The 22,573-nt window shown below is 42.6% G+C and overlaps 1 protein-coding gene across 1 annotated transcript; it reads right to left on the bottom strand.

Moving 5' to 3' along the window:
* Positions 1-426: 426 nt before the first annotated feature.
* Positions 427-20,878, bottom strand: ecpas (Ecm29 proteasome adaptor and scaffold). The gene is made up of 49 exons (XM_020645557.3): positions 20,833-20,878; positions 18,915-19,045; positions 18,264-18,380; positions 17,860-17,978; positions 17,211-17,360; positions 16,938-17,115; positions 16,550-16,689; positions 16,246-16,324; positions 16,036-16,155; positions 15,795-15,880; positions 15,612-15,687; positions 15,469-15,518; positions 15,304-15,370; positions 15,081-15,203; positions 14,844-14,947; positions 14,008-14,131; positions 13,831-13,911; positions 13,528-13,741; positions 13,112-13,203; positions 12,601-12,735; positions 12,319-12,490; positions 11,957-12,129; positions 11,726-11,827; positions 11,391-11,514; positions 10,630-10,775; positions 10,241-10,295; positions 10,004-10,118; positions 9,371-9,439; positions 9,049-9,166; positions 8,775-8,942; positions 8,574-8,653; positions 8,240-8,345; positions 8,076-8,123; positions 7,539-7,657; positions 6,851-7,001; positions 6,673-6,738; positions 5,503-5,592; positions 5,352-5,418; positions 5,165-5,256; positions 4,983-5,049; positions 4,230-4,427; positions 3,894-4,105; positions 3,765-3,808; positions 3,480-3,672; positions 3,242-3,389; positions 2,478-2,583; positions 2,287-2,375; positions 2,129-2,200; positions 427-1,438 (listed from the first exon to the last, which is right to left on the bottom strand). Exons 1-49 carry the CDS (start codon positions 20,852-20,854, stop codon positions 1,299-1,301), a joined length of 5,538 nt encoding a protein of 1,845 aa, XP_020501213.2. The 5' UTR covers positions 20,855-20,878; the 3' UTR covers positions 427-1,298.
* Between the last annotated feature and the right edge of the window lie 1,695 nt (positions 20,879-22,573).

Genomic DNA, 22,573 nt, shown 5'->3' with positions numbered 1-22,573 from the left:
AAAATAGTTTTATTTTCTAAATCCTGAAAAAGTTTGAAGAAACTTTTGGACAATTTTGCAAAAAATGAAGAAAAATACTCAATAAAATATCCAACTAAACTTTGCTAAAGATATCAACTTTTCTAAAACAGAATTCTGATGAAAGTTCCCAACTGTTTTAATAATGTCGAAAAATTTCAGTTGTTTCAAGCTTTCAGTCACCAAACCCTGCAAACCAGACAGTCCAGGATATTTAAAAAAGACAATTTGGTTGTTTAAAAATAAGAGTAACAAAAAGCTCTTAAAACAAACAAAACGGGGCCCTGGGCAGTCTGGGTCATGTGACCTGTGGCTCCCCACTCTCTCTGATTTCTCTCTCCACTGTCCTGTCTTTAAAATAAAAGCATAAGATCTCACATTTTTGTTAAGAAAAAAAGAAGTCACTCGTTTAAATTGGCAATGTAGTTTTTTATTGTATCAGGAACATAATTCAAACAACAGCATCACTTCTGATCTAAACAGCAGGTTTTTATTATTTCATTCTTTCTCAACAAACATGGCCGTCGTTTCTGCTCGCTCGTCCTGCAGGAGACAGGAGATCTAAAACTCTTTAACATGACACACACACACACACACAGCGGGGTCCATCACTGCCTCACTTCCTTCTCTACGACTCGGCGACGGCGGGGACCCTGGATAGTGCAACTTCACCTCAGAGTCGACTCGTCAAACATGTGCATGTTGTGACATTTAATAAGTAGGCAAACCCACAACAGTAGTAAAAGTCCCCGTCTTCAGGGTTATAGGTATACAGCATCCACAAACCCAACACATTGGTTTATATAGCATTTATTAATCTTATCTTACCGTCCACTTAAATGAACCAAATACATCTTGACACATTACAATTAATGCCTTGCCCTTCACCACTTACGCTGCGAGATCAGACTCGGAGCAAGTCGTGTTATCGTCGTCGTCTTTTTTCTCTGAGTTTAAAGTCAAGCTCCTTTCGACCACGCGTGTGAATCAGTCTGACAAGAGTGATGTCAGCGTCGGTGCTCACAGGTTACATGGATAAGTACTGAAATTAATGAGAGGGGTTGGTGTGATTACGAGAGAATCACTGCTTGAAGAAGGTCACACAGAGGAGCGTGTTAGGTGTTTGGATTTCACTGATGAAGAAAAACAAAAAAAAGAAAGAAAGAAGTAGATGCTCTAACTTGTTGTACTTTGTGGTTGTGACTGCATTAATTTGGCTTTCTCGATGAGATGTGTGTTTTTGTATGTTTTTGTGTGTGTGTGTGTGTGTGTGTGTGAGCTCAGGGTTGGCTCTGGATGTGTCTGCGTAGCTCCTGGGCCTTGTCCCTCAGGTCGGGCCTGCTGTCGGACTGCAGCGTCGACAGGGAGCGCTGCAGCTGCTCCCGGCTCTTCACGGACACACAGTCCCACTGTGCGCTCTCTGTTCACGTCACACAAGCAGAAGAAAATATTTATGATCTGAATTCAGACTGCAGTACCCATTTTAAAAAGAGGACATATTATCCACCTTCTCCACCTCTTCAAACAGTCCCCTGTGGTCTAAATGAAACATCTGTGCTGTGCTTTGGTCAAAATATAACATGAATCAAGCACCAGAGGAGGTTTGTGACCCTGTATAAACCAGCTCTCTCAGAACGCTCCGTTTTGGTGTGTGTGTCTCTTTAAATGTAATGACCCCCCCCCTGAGTTTTCCCTGTAGACATCACTCCTCTGTAGAGAGAATAAAATTGGCGGACCTGCGCAAAAGTTTTGTTTTAGGCTGGAGGTGGAGTCCATGGATGGAGATATCAGGGGACGGGAGGGGATTTTTTTTTTTTTACCAGAATCCCACTGTGACATCACAAATTTGAAACGGAGCATTTTTCTCTGTGTTGTAAGACTTATGCAGACCACAAATAAAGGACTGGATGGGTTTATTTCACATTTTGTGGGTCAGTAGACACTCAGGTTACCCAGATGTATGTTCAAAAACACTGTACAAGTGGATTTTCTAAAAAATATGTCCCCTTTAAAAACAAGGTGTCAGAATTACATATTGCTCCTTTAATCCCTTTTAAGCCCCTCCTTCTCTTTAATTCCCATTCAGACTAAACATCTATGAAAGACTTACCTCCCGTTCTCTTCACAATCAGATCCACAACCGACAAGGCCTCTGTCCTCACCGACGAGTAACTTTTGTTTTCTAGACACAAAAAAAACTAAAATGTAAATATAATGCAGGTGAGTGACACTGTCATTCACAGAACCCTGAAACTGAGCGGCCTTTACCTAAAGGAAATGTGAGAGCGCCACAGGTGTCAGTCAGGATCTGCGACAAAGCATCGCAGTCTTTATTTCCTTTCTCGAGCAGCAACAACCTACAAGGGGAAAAAGTGTTTAAATGAAGGCACCATTATGTGTTCATTTAAAGGAGAACTACCATGAAATAAAGGTGACGTAATGATTGAACAGGTCCTCACCCCTGGAAGTACGCCTTCATGGATTGAAGAACACCGAGTTGGACTTTCCAGGTGCTCAGTTTCAGCTTGTCGCACATCAGACCGCACACCTCCACCTGGAAACGAGCTGCAGACGGACACACACACACACACAGAGAGGTCAGAATCTTTCTTTGTAAGGGTCACATCTCAGCTCCCCAGCAGCCCAGGACACCGACCTGAGCGCGGTTCTGCAACAACGCTCGAGTCTCTAAAATGACTTCAAGTCTTTACAACAGAGACTTTTAAACTTCACTTCAGGTAAAATGTAGATCACGTTTCAGTCACTCTCAGGAAATGACGGACAAGACGTTTTTTAGGGCACTGGCCATCTGTACCGTGCTGTACTCAAGCACGATTTCCCCCCCCCTCCTGAAAATATCTAGATCATTTCAGGAGGACTGCCACTGAAATTCTCCTGACCTGGGGAGCGGGGGCGGGGGGGTCTCCTGAGGTAAGACGGGACGGCTCCAGGTAAGGGAAGTATTGAATGTCTGAGACACTCTGTAACTTGGTAAAATGTGAATACCATCCAGGATGTTTACTTGTAATCTTAAAGAATGTGCTGTGTGTCAAACATTAACAGCTTGTACAAAGTGCTGTGTGTGTGTGTGTGTGTGTGTGTGTGTGTGTGTGTGTGTGTGTGTGTGTGTGTGTGTGTGTGTGTGTGTGTGTGTGTGTGTGTGTGTGTGTGCACGCGTGCGCGCGCGTGCGTGCGTGCGTGCGTGCGTGCGTGCGTGCCTTACCCTGAGTCTGTGGGTTTCTAGGCCAGGCTTTCCCCAGACTCTCAAAAGCACAGAGCAGAGCTTCTGTCTGCAGCTCTTTCTCCTTCACATCTGTATCGTCGTCGTCGTCGCGTGACCTGCTCGATGCGGCGCCGGTCTTCGGGCAGCTCTGAAACAGGAAGAAGAAGGAGGATTGAGTGAAGCTTCACGTCTCAAACTGTGGCGTCTTCGTTACAACAGAGCAGAGTGTCGTTGAAACCTTCTTGATCAGAGGGAAGAGGATCTCGGCCATGTCGCTGAAGCGGTCCTCCTGGCTGCTTTGAAGCACGTCTCCTGCACAGCGCAGAGCCGCCATCTTGTAAACGAGACTCTCCTTGCGGCACTCCTTCAACACGACCTCCAACACCTCGGAGATGGTGGGCTGGCCTGAGCACGGCTTCTTCAGCTCGCCGCTGAGAGACAACAGAGAATCACGGGGTTCAAATAACAGATGAACTCAAGATAAAGAAAAAAATCCAAAGATAAGTTCTTGAAGGAGGCTCACCTGCATTTGGAGACGACAGAACCGATGGCTTTCAAAAGCTCTTCCTGAACAACGACAAAATAAAAACATGAAATCAGAATCATCTCGATTAGATTTCTTTTTGTGTCTTTATCTTTACTCCGATGTTACCTTTCCTGCCCATGTGCGCCCAGACAGTCCCTGGATTAATGCCGTTAGCACCATGCCAAGGTGTGGGGCCACCAATGAGCCTGTCTGTTCCTTGGCAACGGTTGCCATGGCAGCTGCACCCTGAGCCTTCATCTTCCAGGACTGGGACTGCAGAGCCTTCTGCGTGATGGCGATCAGCTCCGTCATGTAGAGTCTGATGCCTCCGAAGCTTCCTGCAGCCCAAAGAGAGTTTGAAGACTTTTTTTTTTTTTTTTTTTTTAAATGGACCGGACTGAATAGTGACGGAGAGTAAACAAAAACATGAAGAATGACTCTTCTGATGGAGGTATTCCTCACCTGGGACGTTCTCCTGCCACACCTCGGCCCACAGCGTGGCGTCGTGGCTCTCGCCTTTCTCCTCCTCAGGGCCGGGAGCTTGATGCATACCCAGGAAGGCCAGCGGCAGGGCCACTCCCGCGTGGCCCTTCAGCACGTCGGGGCTGTAGTGGCTGATGGCGTGCACGGTCAACACACATGACGACTTGTAAACGGGCTCTGGTAGAGAGAGAGAGAACAGAGGGTAGACAAAGTGAATGTTTAATAAACTGCATGTAAGAAAATAAACTTATTTAATACAGACACACAATGCTTTAAGATTTGACTTCTCCTCTTCAGGCTTAAAAAAAAATATTTATAAATGTAGGGATTTAATCTAAAGGGGGTCATTCTTGTGCAATCAAGGACACTCGACTGAAGAGAGAAGTCGAGCAGAATCTGTGACACCTTTGAAAGCGCTTTGTTTGAACTCACTTTAAAGGCAGAATGTGCAACATTTTACATTAAGCCTGTGTTTTGTTTATTATTTTTGGATTAATTGTTGGGCTTTTAATGCCGTTAATGAAGAGACAGGACAGTGGATAGAGGAGAGAGAGAGAGTGGGGAATACAGCCTCTGTACATGGGGCAAGCAAACTAACCGCTTGGCCACCGGCGCCCCCCAACCCTTGTTTTGTTTTTTTTGACAATGGTGCTGCTGTTCTGTATCCAGACCTTTTTGTTTCAGACTTAATTCAATCAAAATGTAGAAAAATAGATGCCTCTGTTGTCTTACCTTCTTTCTCCAAGTACCAGCTGTTGAGCTTCAGTAGGAGTTTCTCCACGCTGCTGTCTTTCGCCGTCTGATGGGAAAAAAAAACAAGCAAATTAAAAAACAATCTCCTGCTCACTCAGTCCTTGTAAACAACCCGTCGTGTGATAGCAGTCATAAGATGGATGAACACATGCGCTGCTTACCCTCACTAAGTGCCCCAAAGCAAAGGCAAATTGTTTCTGCACCACGCTGCTTCTGTCATGGATACCATTGAGCAGGGCGCTCATCAGTTTACCTGCAAACACAGAAATCTCTTTGACATGAGTTGACTTGAACACAACACACTCTCAGCACATTAGAGGAACACATGAGCGGCTCGTTTGACTCTACCTGAGTACGGGGTGAGGTCTTGGGGGCACTGCACCGTGAGTGAAACTATCACACTCGCACAGCCGCCCTGGGATGAGAAAGAAGACAGACATGAGTATGATTCCATAGATCATTTACAGATAATTTAAGAATTAGAGTCTACTGTCTCTACCTTTGTGCCCAGGCCGACTCCACTCTTGAGCAGCTCACAGAGTCTGGGAACCAGCTCTCCCAGCACGGACACATCCAGGTGCTGCAGACACTGTGAAAAGGGCGACACGAGGCCTTCAGAAACAGATCTCACTATTGTTCTACTTATGAGCCATTCATTGTCAGTAAATCACAAGAACTTTCTTCTTCTTTTTCTGGTTCAAACAGCTGAAGTAAGCCGGAGTGAAGCCTTTGTGTAGCTTTTATCTACTGCTGAACTGAGGCTCATGAGAGACAGAGTAATGGCCGCCTCTCCTGGGTATGTAACAGACCAAGAATCACTGTGTTAACGTAAATGTCAAACGTAGAAGGAAGTCTTGGCTGGAAGTCATTTAATGTAAACCGGCCATTCAGTCCAAGAGATGATTGTTTCAAAATTGCTTTTCCTCTGACGGGCAGGAGGCGGGGCGGCGGGGGGGATCTCAGGAAGCAAGACACGAGGTAAAAATAAAAGATGCTGCACAAATCAAGATGTCAGACCAAACTACAATATGAGTTTCTTGCACAGCATCAATAAAACAATTCTTGAGACCATACAAGCGAGAAGAAAAGAGTATGGCGCACGCCAATCAGAACTTTCATGGACCAGTCGTGTGATTTAAATATCATCAACCCGCCCGCTAACTTGAGGGGAATATTTCTATTACCTACTGTGTTCACAAATCAGTGCAGCCAAACTTCACATGAAAAAAACAGGGGGTGGTAGTAGCTCAGTCCAGGTGCAGGCCAGACTGAAAATTGGTCTTGTAGCTGGAGAGGTGCCAGTTCACTTCCTAAGCACTACCCTTGATTCAAGGCACAGTCTCACTCCATTAGTGCATGTCCACAGGATCCTGTTTGTGCATGTGTGTGTGTTTCAGCCAGTGTGTGTGTGTGTAGCATGTCTTAATACCAGAGTGAAAAATCGAATTCATCCATTGCGGGAGAATTGAATCTTAATCCTCTTAAAGTTTTCTGATGAGGCTGGGGTGAAAAGTTCGTCCGTTTGAGTTCACACATGCAGCTCAAGTTTTGTGCGTGTGTGAAAACACTGAGTGGCTTTTATCAGATTTTAAACTCTTTTGTTTCTAGATTCTGAGTGAAAACCACAAAAGACAAAAGAAACTAGAAGGAAGGATGTTTGTCTTCTCACCATGTTCACCGTCTCCATCATCGGAGAGGACTTAGCAGCACTTAGCCTGGCAGCATCCATGGCACTCTAAAGAGGACGAGAAGAGAAAACAAATCATGAAGCTGTGAAGGGGGGGAACCTAAAAACAAAAACAAAGAGGCTTTGGTTAAGACCTAAATGAAGGGGAAGTTGAGCTCACCTTTTCCTGCTCCGTGGCTCTGAGACTGAGGTAGTTTAGGACCTGAGGCTCCAGGGTGCTGAGAGCCTCCAAAAGTGCCGGGATCAAGCGGGAAGCGTGAGGCTTAAGTCTGGCCCCGGCTGTTTTACTGATCTTCACCAGGGTCTGGATACTGGGAGAGAAAAGCAGACAGATGAATGCTGGGTAGAAAAGACAAACAGTGCTAATGTCAAAAATCTATTCTGATTGAAGACCTTTTATTGGACATACTAAAGAGTTTAAGTATTTAACGTCTGTGTTTTCCCCTCATCACTCAACACTGCAAAAGTTCTTTGAAAGTGTGAAAGCTCTATCAAATAGTTTGTAAATCTAATTTCAAGTTGCAAAATGTGCTCGCCCCATAGGCAGACGTTCATATCACAAGCATACAGGCCATTTTTGTTGTCTTTTTATTTCTTGAAATTAGATGTTTATAAGGATTAAAAGCAGAATATGATGATTTGCAACATACTGAAATCCCATATTTGATTAAGAATAGCACAAAGACGATATTTCAAAAGTTGAAACTGAGATATTTCATTGTTTTTTTTAAAACACATACCCAATGTGTGTGTGTGTGTGTGTGTGTGTGTGTGTGTGTGTGTGTGTGTGTGTGTGTGTGTGTGTGTGTGTGGAATAAGGAACATGTGGCCTCATTCTGAGCCGTTACCTGAGAGTGCGGACCTCTGACACGTTGCTGACGATGCCTTTCTCCAGCAGGGTGGGCAACATTACGGCCACGGTCCTCTGGGCCGCGGAGCCCGTCGACTCACACATACGAGTACACACCTGGACAAGGAGAGGGAGAGGGAGAGAGCGAGCGAGAGAGAGAGAGAGAAAAAGAGAGAGAGAATGAGAGAATGAGAGAGACAAAGAGAGAGAGAGCGAGAGAGAAAGAATCAGAGAGAGAGAAAGAGAAAGAAATAAAGATAGAAAGAGAAAGAGAAAGAAAAACAGAAAGAGAAAGAATCAGAGAGAGAGAAAGAGAAAGAAATAAAGATAGAAAGAGAAAGAGAAAGAAAAACAGAAAGAGAAAGAATCAGAGAGAGAGAAAGAGAAAGAAAGAAAGAGAGAAAGAGAAAGAAAAAGAGAAAGAAAGAAAGAAAAAACAGAAAGAGAAAGAGAGAGAGGGAGGGACCTGGCTGTGAACACAACAATCAATCATAAAGGTCGACAAAAAGGGGGAACATTTGAAAAACCACTTTACCTTGCTGAGCGTCTTCAGCGTTAAGTCTGCAGCTTTTCTAACTGATTCCTGAAGAGTAAAAAGAACGGCAGGTGAAAACTTGGACAGGCGTCTAAAATCCTTTCCAGCAATGTGTCAGAACTCCATCTGTCGGCCAAATTTAACAAAACACTGATCCTGCTCACCTTGATGTCATCGAGCACTCTGAAAAGTGTCTCCCAAATTTCTGCCAGGTGATCGATGAGGTCATCAGCCTGGCGGCCGCGAATCAGGTCGTTCAGAGCGAGGCAGCTGGAAGGAAGTCACATTAGAGATACGGCCTTTAGCTGACATTGTTCTTCAGTTTTAATTAAAGAAACAGTCAACTGAATGGGAAATTAGCTAAATTATAATATTTATAATGAATAAATTATAAATTCAATATTTATTAGAGATGGAACCGATCCGATCTTATCGGTATCAGGTCTGATAAAATAAAAATGGCGGTGCCCATAGTGTTGACAGCCTCAGTTAGCGTACCTGGACTCGCGCACTCTCCATGTGTTACTGGTCAAGTTTGAAATGACATCCTGCAGGATCTCCTTCAGATACATATCCACCTGAATCACATCAGAACAAACAAATACATGAATAAACAATCATCTCCATAATGTTTCATGACTGCAGGTCTTTATCCGTATATCTGAAATATGTTCACGTTACATAAGTCTGAAATCCTACCATGGTCTTATCAGTGACCAGTGCATCCCAGATACTGGTCATGGCCTGCCGTATGCTCAGGTTGGGGTCAAACTGGTAGCGATACAGACGGGGAACAAGTTGGGGCATGAACGGAGCCAGCTGCTCCCCGGCCTTGGTGGCGATCATGTGGAAACCAAAAGCTGCTCCCTAAAAGAGGAGAGAAGAAGGTGAGACAACCCGAGACAGGCAGGCGGGAAACAGAAGCACATGTGAAGGACGGGGAAAGGAGCAGTGTGAATCAAAAGCAGGATACCTTGCGGGAGTTCCACATCGCATGATGATTGGCCAGATTCATGAACTTGTAGACGAGATCGGGTTGGTTCAGGTCGCTGGCCAATGAGCAGAGCTCCTTGTATGTGGTCAGGCCATGACTGAGAAAGAGAAGAGTCGATCTTTATTATAATGAATACAAAAACAACAAAAGAACTACTACTGCTGCTACTTGAAGGAGCAGCACAGATAAGACAGAGAAACATTAAAAACATAAAGCATAATAATAAGACACAGTAAGTCATTTTATGCCTTTTTTATTTGCAAAATCAAAAAAATTAAATATATGTGGTCACATGACTCACCCGTCAGGTGTTTTTCCCAACCCTTCGCCTTGGAACACCTCTGTATCTTCAGAAACGGCGTGTTTCACTCTGTTTGAACACATAAATTAGAATTACATTTACACACAGAAACAGATTTGACCATTTTCTATTCCCCTGTACTTAAACCAGCCATGATTCTAAGGCCCCGTGTCCACCTAGCATTTTTTCCCGGGCAGAAAAGTGCTGGCTGTGCGCTCAGGGGTGCTTGCAGAAAAGCGCTGCACGTCCGTCCTGTCTCTATGACAACAACCTGTTGATAACGGCTGCTGTGTGACTGCCACTGCTGCGTTATGTTTTACTGCATGTTTGATATTTGAGATCGTTTATTCTCAGATCAGACACGGAGCAAAGAGGATGTGAGTACAAGACATGATCCGTAGATGACAAAACTACAAGGAATATCATACATCTGGGAAAGAGCGCCAGTGATGTCAACAGCACCTTTCTGAAAAGTTTTCAACTTGAGCGCTCTGAAAAAAGACGCTGGCGATGCGCTTGTTCTCCTCAAACAAACGAAAAAACACACTGGCACTCAGAAAATAAATGCCAGGTGGACACGGGGCCTAGCTCTTGTCATAAATCCTTACTTCTTGACATAAACATTTAAATTACCTTTTGCCAGTCATCAGAGTTTCAACCAATGTGGACACCAGTTTCTGCTGGTCGCCCTCTCCTCCCATCTCATAGACGAGACCCAGACCTTTAGACGCCACATCCTGACTCAACTCTAAAAGAAGAAGAAGAAGAGGAGGAAGAAGAGGGGTTTGATGAACAGATTGTGTAGAGAGAAAGTGGTGAAGTTACACTTTTAGATTTGTAAAGCTCTGGCTGGCACAGATGTCAACTTACCATCAGGGTCAGAGAGAACTGAGATGAAGGCCACCTGAATCTCTTTTAGATGGGTCTGCAGAAAAAACATACACAGTTGGTGTATAAGACTAAGCACCCAACAATGACGATGGTCTTTCTCACAGAGAAGACAAAACATTTGAAATATCTCATATTTTCAAAGTGGAAGTAACAGACTGGAGGTGCAAAGATCTGAGCTCCTAAACTCACAAACTGAAAACTTAAGTTATGGTTGAATCCAACTACCTGAAATGGAAAAAGCTTTAACTCCTCTTGACATAAAAAACTTTATGATGCTTGCAAAGCTTAAATGGTGAAGTTGATCCTTCTCTTGATTGTTACAGTTCCTTCTTGAACTTAAGACAGCTAAAGTTGTCAAATAGACTTACTGTGATTTCCTTGTGCTGGCTGAGTTTCTTGACCAGGGAGAGCAACCATATGCAGGATGCTTGTCGGACATGGGGGTTCTGGCTGCCTATGTACTTGGACAGGATAGAGTTGAGGACCCAGGGAACCACATCGTTGTTTTTCACATCTAAAAAGGGAACATTGGGTTAAATGGATTAAAAATTAAGATTTCTAAACTAAGTTTAAGGGGGACATTTGAAGTGTGAAGTAGAGTAGACTACTGAATGTTTATTAAAAGGTAACATATTATAGAAAATACACCTTAACATGTGTCCCTAGTCTGTCTACAAACCCCCCAATGATGAGAAAAGTCCATCCTCTCTGTCTTTTGCCTGCTCCACTTTTCAGAAAATGTGTGCTCAAACAGGCCGTTTGGAAATTTTCCCTTCATGACATCACAAAGGGCAGTAGCCCCTCCCCCAGGTGGGTGACACTGCCACAGGATCAGAGTGGATTTATAACAAGAAACTTCACAGACTTGTTTTGGGGAGCTCTAACACTTATTTTAACTTTTTGAAAAGGAGGAGAATATGTGACCTTTAAAGCTCTTATGTTAGGCTAATCAAACTTCGTATTGCTGGTAGTCCGATGTCATTCATAATATCTGAATCGTAGTAAAATATTCATAGCGAGACAAAAAATATGTCTCCCATCAGCATGCATAACACTGTCAGAAACGTCCTTACAAACACGTACACGTCAGTTTAAAGGGAAACCTAACAACATCACTAAAAGTACTTACTGTGTGGTGGGCTGTACTGGTCCTCCGTGCAGGTCCATGGGTCCCTGGCAGCTCCAGAGCTGGTGCCTATCGCGGCACTGGTTATAGCTTCTCCAACTGTAAACTGCAGCTCCACCTGCTTGGCCTGAAGAAAGAAAAGACTAAATGTCAGTGACCTTCTTCTTAACGACCTCTAACAGCCTCACATGTGGATCATGCATCTGTGACAGCAGAAATTCACAAATCTGATAAATCCATCCAGTGCTCCTATATAATTTAAGACATGGTACTGTCTTTTCAAAGCTCTGCATGGCTAGTGATGCTACCTGCATTCAGCAGTTGTTTTTTTTTTTTACCTCAACAGAGTCCATTAGACCCTGCAGCAGCTTCTTCTGGTGAGGGAAGTCTCCATCTCCCACAGGAAGGTAACCCAACGTCTGGATTGATCGCTCCTTCATCTAGGTAAAAGCACACAAACAGAAGAAAAAAAAACAAGATAATTAAGACAAAGGTGACAACAGTGTACACCCCTCACTGAACTACATATCCCCAGCAGAGCTACTTCCTGTAGTGGAGCACCAGATTACCTTTGTGGTTTCCTTGCCAGAGGGGATCCGAGCCAACAGGTTTTCCACTGTGGACAGCTTGGTGAAGCCCTCCCCCTCTGCAGGGATCAGCAGGGAGCCATTGCGCCCAATTTCTCCGAGAGCTGTGCACGCTGCTACAGCAAGAAGTGCACTACTGCTGTCCAAGAAGGAACCTGGGTAGACGCACACAAAAGTAGTTAAACCAACACAGTGAGTATTGTGTTCACACAAAAAGTTAAATTGCATTAAAACAGATGCTTTGTCAAACGATGGACAGAATCAATGGCAATATTCTTAGAGCTATTAGAGCTAATATGTTTAGCCGTATCTGCAGACAAATCGATGACAAAATAACTGCATACCAATTGTCTTGGTGGCCCTGGCAACAAGTTCATCGTCTTCTTTGGGGGGAGGGCTCATTTGCTGCTCCATGTTGTGCATGGAGTCGCTCGCGTTTACTGCTTTCCTCCTGCTCATGTACCGTCCCACCATGTAACCGAGAGCCAAGATGGCGCCATGCTGAGTCTCAGGACTCTGTGGTGCAACAAAACCATAACACATTTATGTGAAGTTCAAGCACCCATGTTTAAAATAAATACTCAGAAATAATAATGAAATTGCTCTTTCGCGACAGAGTGTCATACATGGTTGTCTTTAGTGATTTTGACCAGGTTCTGCACAGCCATCTGCAGCTCGTTGCCGGTCATAGTGGAGACCACCAAAGCATAGAGCTGTGCTGCGAGCTCCCTCATGTCTTCCTTATTTGTGTTCATCAGACTCTGGAGGAGAAAACATCTGTTATTACAGCACAATGTAAATGTGACAGAGACTCATGGTTTAACAGTGACACAGATGATCAAAACGTTTAGACCCCAGTCTGTATAAAACATGGACGGAAGCTTCAGTGACATCACTAATTGGTTCCTGAAGAGGCGTCATGAAGCCCAGTGAAGGCACGATATCATTCAATCAATCTAGTAACAGGCAACTGCAGTTTTTTCCACTTACCATTGGTTTATTTTTTACCTGTAAGCAGCATCTTGGTTTAAACTAATTATTTTGTGCTACATATATTTAAGCCTCATTTACCTCAAGTATTGGGTTTCCTTCCTCCTACATGTTAAAAATAAATAAATAGTGATAGAGGATACTCACTTTAATCCAGTCTATTTTATCAATGAATCTGGGAGCCAATTTCTCTGGGCACACAGACACCACTTCCAGCAGACAATACATAACAGGGATTCCTGTTGAGAGATCAAACATCAAGCGCAATAAATAAGTATTTCCAACCATGATGTGCATGACAATTCATGTGTTTTTTTATACACTTCCAAACTGTGCCAACAAATACAGAAGTTATATAAATCATTGCATTTCTTATAATAGCTTCAATACAGTATCATAACATTGAACTGTGCAACAGTCCAGTCTTTGACCCAGAGTAATTCATAGGCCCCATGTAATACCTAAAACTCATCTCAATGTTCTAAGCTTACAGCAACAATGGATCTGATCTCGATCCTGAGGTTTAATGAACCCTAAAGACAGAGCAGTTTCACTTCACTCACCCCCGACAGCAGACAGCAGCTGCTGCAGCAGATCCATGTAGACATGAACGGGGTTTGCCTCAAATCCCTTTGACACTGTAGGCTGATCCGAGGACAGCAGTGTTTGGACATAGCGGCCAATTGCCGGTGCATCATCTTGCATGTCTGGCAGGCGCGTTGACATAGGCGTCGCTCCGGCACTGTGGGCTAGACACATCCTCAGGTACAGAACAATCTGAAAAGAACAGAAAACTAAGTGACTGCAGCAAACAATATAAATAACTTTTATGGAAAAAACTGCATTTGAAACCCATCAATATCTACCTCTGCAAATGCAGACGGGTTGAAAGGAATCGTGGATGTTCCAACAATATACTTAGCAGGAGTCTTGATCCTCTGAGCTGCCTGATGAAGACAAGATCAAAAAGACACCAGATTAAATATTTCTTTATGCACAAATGGCCTAGTTGTACTGTGAGTGTCTTGTCTCCAGTGGCTTACCTTTTCCTGGACATAGGCCACCATGTCAGGAAAGGAGGGCATTGGCTTCGGTCCCTCCTTCTCTGAGCTCTTTGAGGGTAAAGCTCTCAGCACCTTCTTGGCCTCCGCAGACACCTCCTCCCTCCTAAAACCCAGAAACCCAGATGATTTCAGCTTCACCATCACAGAGGAACATAGGCCATTATCATCCTCACCCCACATTAAACTTGGGAGTCCCTCAGGGGTCAATATTGGGACCAGTTTAGTTTTCTCTATAGATACCACCACTCTCTAAGTTATACAAAGACACATTATCTAATTTCCCTACTATACTTTTTTTGCTCGATAAAACCTAGTGCCATCATACATCCTCTCAGATCTCACTAAATTTCTGAGATATTTCAAAATGGATGTAAGAGAACTTTATTGTTGATCCAGATAGTTGCACCTTGCCAACCAGTCCTCCCTTTGATCCCTGTCACTTACTGTCAAACAAAGTCTCAGAAAACTTGGAGTTACCTTTCTACCATTGTTTTAGGTTTTAATTTTGTATTATTTTATCTCATCATTGTTTTATGTAAATCCTCTTTTATTCTGCCAACCCGTTTTATTCCTTCTTCATTGTGTGTTGTATTGATGGGCTTTAATGTTTTGTAAAGCACATACAGTATATAAACATATACAGTTTGTTATAATAATCCATTTTTATCCTAATTGTTGTTAAACAATTGTATTTGTACCTTGTTGTGTATATGATGCTTCCGAAACTTACATAATGCTAAAATGCAGAGAGAGCATTCATGTTTCAATATTAATATATATTCATTTACATAAGGTCTGTGTGTTTCAGGACTTACGGGTCTCCAGCTGCCAGTAGCAGCAGGTATCGTGATGGCACGTGATCAGGACCAAACACTGTGCTGGCAAACTTCATGGCCACCTGTCGAACTTGCACCTCCGGCTGCCAGACAGAAAAAAGAACAAGATAAAAAGACTGCTTAACATGCCTCATATGCCTGGTAACTTAACTAGATAACCTTAATGTAAAAAAAACACAAAACAAACTAAGATCTATTTTGACCGTGCGCCCTCACCTTTCCAATGTATGCAGCCACCAGGGCCTCCATCAGGTTCAGCAGTGCCCCCTGCAGGTTGGCATAAGCTCCAACCATCATAGACAAGGCCTCCTGGATGGCAAGGCGGACATCCGGCTCCTCCTAAAGAAGATCGTTGGTTATATATTGTATCTGATGCTCCACTGTGCTCTCGTTGGATCAGGAGCTTAACTGCAAGACTTTTGAAAGACCTTCCACCTACCTTACACATGGACTCAAAAAACTGCTGTACAAGTGCAATATCCTTTGTGAACAGCTGTGGCATGCGGCTAGGGGAGAGAAGGAACAGTTAAACACTGTCAGCTTGCTCTGGTTTTTTAGAATGAAGAAAATTTATTCAAGGAGGAAAAAAAAAGTTTGATGATACCTTGAAAGTTTTCCTACAGCAGAATAGGCAACACACAGAAGCTTAGGATCCTACAATGACAAATGTTGTACCATTCTTATTAAACTGAATGAAATTGCAAATTGAAGTTTAAATATGTGGTGTCATTTGTTTTTGTTTTTTACCTCCTTATATTCATTGATGAGCTTGGTGAGACCATTGAGGAGCATCAGTCCCAAAGGTTTATTTGTGTCAGGACATCTGAAAATCAATAAAAGCCCCAAAAAAGATTGAATTATTAGAATTGGAAAAAATAAATAAAGGAAGAAAGTGAGTCAATGTTTATTGAATTGAGAAAGTGTCCTTACACCATGCAGATGTGATGGACAAACTGCAAAGTGAGAGACAGCAGTTTGTTGTTGGTGCTCGCCCCAAACAGACCGTCATACACGACCTACAGAGGAAATGAAGAGAATTATAATGGGACCATAAACGTGAGCATTTCCTGTAAATGATTCAGCCGTTTTTTTTAGAAGACTTACTATAACATATGTTTGCAAAACTGAGCCTCTGTTAACGTGCACAAACAAGGGTGGAGAAAGATCCTACCTGGATGTTTGCTGGGAAACACTCTGCGGCCAGGCGTGACCGCAGAAGATGTGGCAGGATCTTCAGTTTGACTCGTGTGCTCACGGGCTCGTGCTTCAGCTCTTGCTTCATATTGCCCCCCTGGTGCACAAGCAAAACCGTATTAAACTTTACCTAACCTCATATTGAATAAACACTCGCAGTTTGAAAAGAAACAGTGAGTTGACAAACCTTTGTCTTAAGAGGAACATCCCCCAGATACACCTTGAACATCTTGTTGATAATTAGAGGATTATTCCAATCGATGATGCTGATGGATAATAAAACAAGAAGATGAAGAGTAAGATCAATAAAGAAGAAATGTTCTTCACAAAGGACAAACAAGCAGGGACATAAACAGAGTGCAGAGCAGGGCGCAGGACACATCAAAATGTTCGCTTAAATAAATAGCTATAGTTAACGTTACTGTACAATTAACTGAGTCAGATGTCAGATCAGTTTTGCAAAAACCAGAGATAATTTAAGGTCTACCCACCTCTGTTTGCTCTTCAGCTCCAGATCCGCCGCTGTGGCCACACTATGTCGGGTGTCACTTGATGCCACCACCAGGTGCACCACTGTCTCCACCTCTGGGACCTGCTTTGCCTCTATGAACTTCACTATTCCCAGCTTACACTGTCAGAACCACGTGCAAAATGAAAGAGTCATCAGCGAACACTCAAAAACAGGCACAATGTGAATCATGGCCACATGATTGCTAACAGGAGATAAACTCAAGGCTGTATCAAAGAGATACTCCATCCATGTGAGTGCATAATCTCTGCATCTTAAAGGAGTGTCCAATTTTAAAGATAGTAAGAACTGAGAGAGGGTCCAGCTTTAATTCTGTCCCAACGCTCTTCGTCCATATTCAGTCACTGTACCTGCTCTAGCTGCTCAGCGCTCCACTGGGCCTCTCCAATCACCCTCTTGGCAGCATAGACACTCATCCCCGGGGGAGGCTGGGGGAGACCCTGGCCACCTGCAGCCACTGCCCCATCTGCAGAACCTCCCTGGGAGGAGGAGGGAGCGGGGCGAGTCGGGGATTCATTGAGCACAAACCTGAAGGAGCCGGAGCGAGAAGAAGTGAAGCTTTGAATATACAAATTCAGAGAGCTTCATAATATCACAATACAGATTTGTATTCAGGAACTCACCCATAAGGCATTAGCAAAACATCTAACATGAACTCCAGTAGCAGTTGCACTGTCTTTGGCCTCTCGGTTAAGTTAAATGGAGATGCAATCTTGGAGGTGCCTGCAGGATACTTCATATAGTAAAGGGTCGGGATCAGCAGGTGCATCAGGCTAAAAGAAGAGAGAGAGAGTGCATGTGAAACACAGTTCAAAGAGGAATGGACAGGGGCAGCTGGTATTGAAAAAGTATCAAACATTTGGACAACTGTAGTGTGAATGTGGCTCAGTCTAATTTCTAATCTTTCGAGTACCCATTTGCCCCTCAGATCAGAGTTACAAGGGTAGTGGAGACGTCTTCCAATACGAAATCGTACCACCCTTCAAGACCCTGATTCACTATCAGTCGTCCTCGATGGCATTTACGTAAACAGATGCGATCATGGTACCGGTTAGGCATTCTGAAAGATTTCTCATACTACTCGGTTTGGAGAGTGCTTCTGAGGAATCTCCGTTTAAAGGGCCACATAGCCCCAAACACTTCACCCTAGCCCTCCATTACAATAAGCATCAGGGCACCCTAACTCTAGATGTGAACGTGCAAAATGTAGGTGTAGGCCTAAGTGGTAGGGGCAAAGGGTATATTGAGACTGAGCCTTAAGTTTGTCCTCACCTGTCCTGCTGAGGCTGTGGTTTGCCTTCCATGGCAGTGAGAAGGGTCGGGGCCAGCTCACACTGTTTTCCTACCTCCAGACGGGGGTAGCCCATTTTGATGTAGATGATTGTGAAATTCTGCAAAACACAAACGGAAATAAAGAATCTCCTAATCCTACTGGCTCAAGATTACTAAATAGTATGTATAATATTCAGATACATTCAAAATGATGAACATGAACACTGTTTGAACAACGAGTTGCAGTAACCAATAACCTGCTATTGTTCAACTTGAACAGTAAACTTTCAGGTCATCAATGACTTGTCTTTTCAAAGTAACATCTCAGTAAGGGAATATACACATTTTGAAAATTGCCGCCTTCAGTCTTTGATATTTTCAATATATACACATTTGATCCTTACCGTGACAAAGGAGGCGGCTGCAGGATCCTGGTACTGCACCAGCAGAGTTTCTACTGGGAGCTGGATCTTGGGTCGACTTTTTATCCTCTTGTTAAGGTGGACCAACAACTCCATAACCTAACAGAGGAGAATCAAGAAGTTATTTTGTAACATGTCAAGTATACAGGACAGGGCCTTCCTGTGTGGAGTTTGCATGTTCTCCCTGTGCATGCGTGGGTTAAATCAATCAATCTTTATTTATAAAGCACAAATTCAAAACAACTTTTTTCTAAAGACACTTAACAAAAAGCAGGTAAAAGACCTTACTCATTGCTATATTACAAAGACCCAACGTTAATCCATCATGGCGCCAGGTTCTCTCCCGTTACTCCGGCTTACAAGGTTAATTGGTGACTCTAAAATTGCTTGTAGATGTAAATGTGAGTGTGGCTGGTTGTCTGTCTTTATATGTCAGCTCTGGTCCAGGGTGGAGCCCCCCTCTTGGAAAGGTAGTATGTATAATTTTGCAATGTGTCTTAAGATCAAATTTGTTATGAACTGGCACAACACAAATAAAGATTGGTTGATTCAATTATTTGAGGTGCTACTCGAGATAGACTCAAGACTCGACGTGATCTCATCAGGCAGAGAGACAGAAAACACGCTTCTTACTTTCTTCCGCACACCCTCCTGTACGCTGGAGAGTTTGAGGAGCACAGGGGGCAGGAACTTCGAGATAATGTCCTGAAGCTGATCATCTGTTTCTGCATGGCCCAGGCGGAGAAACACGCGCTCCAGTTGATCTGTAAAATAAAAACCAGATATTAAACTTTGATTATCTTTTATTTTTAATGTAGAAACGTGTCACACCCTACGGAAACCCCTGGTGAGTTAAAATATCTGGAAGATTGGAGCCCTGCCTGCAATGTGTGAGTCGTCTTTAAATGTGTTTTCAGTGACACCCGAGGAACACACACATCATCATATAAGTACTTTAAAGAGGACGTATTCTCCCCCTTCTCCACCTTTTCTAACAGTCCCCTGTGGTCTAAATGAAACATCTGTGCTGTGCTTTGGTCAAAATATAACATGAATCAAGCACCAGAGGAGGTTTGTGACCCTGTATAAACCAGCTCTCTCAGAACGCTCCGTTTTGGTGTGTGTGTCTCTTTAAAGGCTTTATACGCGATTTTTTGATCCAGCAGATGTCGCTCTTGAGCACCAGCATGAAACCAAAACAACTCGCGCTACATTGTTGTGTTAGCATGCTAATGCTAGCGATCTTTATTATGCTGGTATCTTCACACTGCATGTAAATTTACCTGAAATGAGCGTGATCTAGAAACACAGTTAAGCAGTGAGTACAGTATGTTATTCTTCTTTTCTCTAGTCCCTCAATTAAATAACTTTTATACACGAGGGGAGGAGTCAGCCGGCCGTCCCGGCGATGTGAACAAAGTGAAGATAGGACTCTGAAAACTCTGAAAGCGTCACAGACAGTGAGACTCGGGTGTTACACCCATTGTAGACAGTCATGACTCACAGAGTTATTTTCAGAGGATATACTTCATTTATATTATATTTAAGTGTGAAAAATCACATATAAAGCCTTTAAGAGCGATGACCCCCCCCTGAGTTTTCCCCGTAGACATCACTCCTCTGTAGAGAGAATAATAATGGCAGACCTGCACAAAAAGTTTTGTTCTAGTCTGGAGGTGGAGTCCATGAGTGGAGATACCAGGGGAGGGGATTTTTTTCTTTGTACCAGAATCCCACTGTGACATCACAAGGAGAGCACATTTGAAACAGAGCATTTTGTCTCTGCGTTTCTAAGACTTATGCAGACCACCAACAAAGGACTGGATGGGTTTATTTCACATTTTGTGGGTCAGTAGACACTCAGGTTACCCAAATATATGTTCAGAAACACTGCAGAAGAGGATTCTTCACAATTAGTCTCCTTTAAAGGAAACATTTCGGCTGTTATATAATGGACAGTGTGTCTGTTCGACCTTCAGCTTCATCGAGAGGGAGTAAAACACACACAAAAAAGAAGACAGCGACTTGTTTACTGTGTCTCCAGTTGTGTGTTGTAATGAGGTGCTGTCAGCTGCTGTGTTGGTGCAGCCCTGCCTTCTTTCTGTCGGCATGGCTCTCCAACCAGCTAGCTACAACAAACGACTCTCCACGCATTTTCATCGTTTCTGTCACAACACCGGCCTTTAACAACCCGTGGCATCCCGCAAAATCACTCCTCCACACGCCTTGACATCCAGGTTTTAAATCTGCACTTTAAAAGTTTGATTACAGGAACATTTAAGTCGCCTACGTGATACTTTCATTTTGACCATGACTGGGCAAACGGCCTTCTGACGTTAGCATTCTTAGCTAGCAGCGTAGCCGGGGAAGCTAACTGTCGTTCCTGTCAAGTTTCTCTTTTTTAACTCAACCGAACACAATCCTGCGCGGACGGAAAAAAACTCCTAATGGTTGCCGTGAAAACAGCCTGTTGTTCAGTGGACGTTTAACAGCCACTGGCGCGACATTTTCACCAGATATTTATCACAAATAACGCAGAGAGAAAACTTACTGAGTTCATCCTGAGCAGCCATGTTTGCAGACGGTCATTAGCGCCCCCTCAGTTCAGCGAGTGTAACTGCAGGCGCCGGAGCCACTCCTCAGCAGCTGCTTCATCTTCCCAATACATCCCTAACATGGATAAAAACAATTTATTTTACATAAATGTATATTGTTTTGGGTTTTTGGGGCATCAGAGGGATTACTTTTAATGCTACATGACATACAAAGAAATACAATAAACACTAAAAGGCTGCTATAATATTCACATGTAATCTTTTTATCTCATTTTGTACTCTTTTTTTTTTTTATCTTTCAAGGTTTTTAGACAGTTTTCTTTGTTCTTTTTTTTTTTTTTTTTTTTTTTTTAAGAAAACTGTCAGGGAACCTTCTTTCAGTTCTCCAAACGTTTTAAAAAAGTTCTTTATTAAACCTTTACAGAAACCCCAAAGCACAACGATATGCAAAACATAGCTCCACTCTTTGAATGACAAAGCATGATATGTCTTACTTGTAAGTTTTGGGGAACATCCACCAAAAATATCTGAAGCACATACTTTTAAGAAAAATCATATAGATTTGCTTTGTATACTTTAACTTGTAAGCACAAGTTAATATGTTGTGCGCACAGGTTAGATGATTACTGTACACAAGATAATTTGTGGAGCCCCTGAAGTCCCAAAGAGTAAAAGAAAAAACCTCTTCTACAAGTTGTTATCTTGTGCGATTAATATAATTTTGTGCGTGCACAAGATAATAACTTGTTACCACAACATAATGATCTTGTTTCCACAAGATATCATCTAATTGTGCACAAGATAATTTGTGGAGTCCCTGAAGTCCCAAAGAGTAAAAAAAACGTCTTCTACAAATTATTATCTTGTGCGCGTAATATATTTTTGTGTGGCACAAGATAACTATGATGTAAGCACAAGGTAATAAATTATGTGCACAGCATAATTATCTTGTTCACACAAGATATCAATCTAATTGTGCACAAGATAATTTGTGGAGCCCCTGAAGTACCAAAGAGTAAAAGAAAAAACTTCTTCTACAAGTTATTATCTTGTGCGATTCATATATTTTTGTGCGTGCACAAGAAGATAATAAATTATGTGCACAACATAATTATCTTGTTCTCATAAGGTGTCATCTAATTGTTTGCACAAGATAATTGTCTAGTGCGCAAAAGATAATAACTTGTTACCACAACATAATTGTCTTGCACAAGATAATAACTTGTGCACACAACATAATGATCTTGTTCACACAAGATATCATCTAATTGTGCACAAGATAATTTGTGGAGCCCCTGAAGTCCCAAAGATGAAAAAAAACTTCTTCTACAAGTTATTATCTTGTGCGCTTAATATATTTTTGTGTGTGCACAAGATAAGCTGATCTATTTTTTATTTTTTTTAAATCTATTTTTGTACATTCTTAATTTTTCTTTTTTTTTAATTTAAATTGTACTGCATTCACTTTTTGTCTGCAATCTTTGCTCTTTGCTGCTGTAACAATGTAAATTTCCCCAGTGTGGGATAAATAAAGGATTATTTTATCTTATCTTAACTATGTCGTAAGATAATATATTATGTGCACAGCATAATTATCTTGTTCTCATAAGGTGTCATCTAATTGTACACACAAGATAATAACTTGTTACCACAACATAATTGTCTTGCACAAGATAATAACTTGTGCACACAAAATAAACATTTTCCTCTCTTTTGGGTACTTTGGTACATCTAGAG

Source organism: Labrus bergylta, chromosome 1 (genome assembly GCF_963930695.1).
Source record: "Labrus bergylta chromosome 1, fLabBer1.1, whole genome shotgun sequence".
NCBI lineage: Eukaryota > Metazoa > Chordata > Actinopteri > Labriformes > Labridae > Labrus > Labrus bergylta.
Note: the sequence above shows the minus strand (reverse complement) of the source record. Positions and strands in the feature narration are given on the sequence as shown.

Bases quoted from the DNA above. Each gene is read 5' to 3' on its own strand.
- ecpas (XM_020645557.3), bottom strand. From the start codon at position 20,854: ATGGCTGCTCAGGATGAACTCA. The intron at 15,204-15,303 runs GTAGGTGGAAGG...GATCTTCTTTAG, and splicing joins TTTTTGAGTCCATGTGTAAG to GAGGAGCCGGATGTCCGCCT. The intron at 10,776-11,390 runs GTAAGTACTTTT...TTCCCTTTTTAG, and splicing joins CCAGTACAGCCCACCACACA to ATGTGAAAAACAACGATGTG.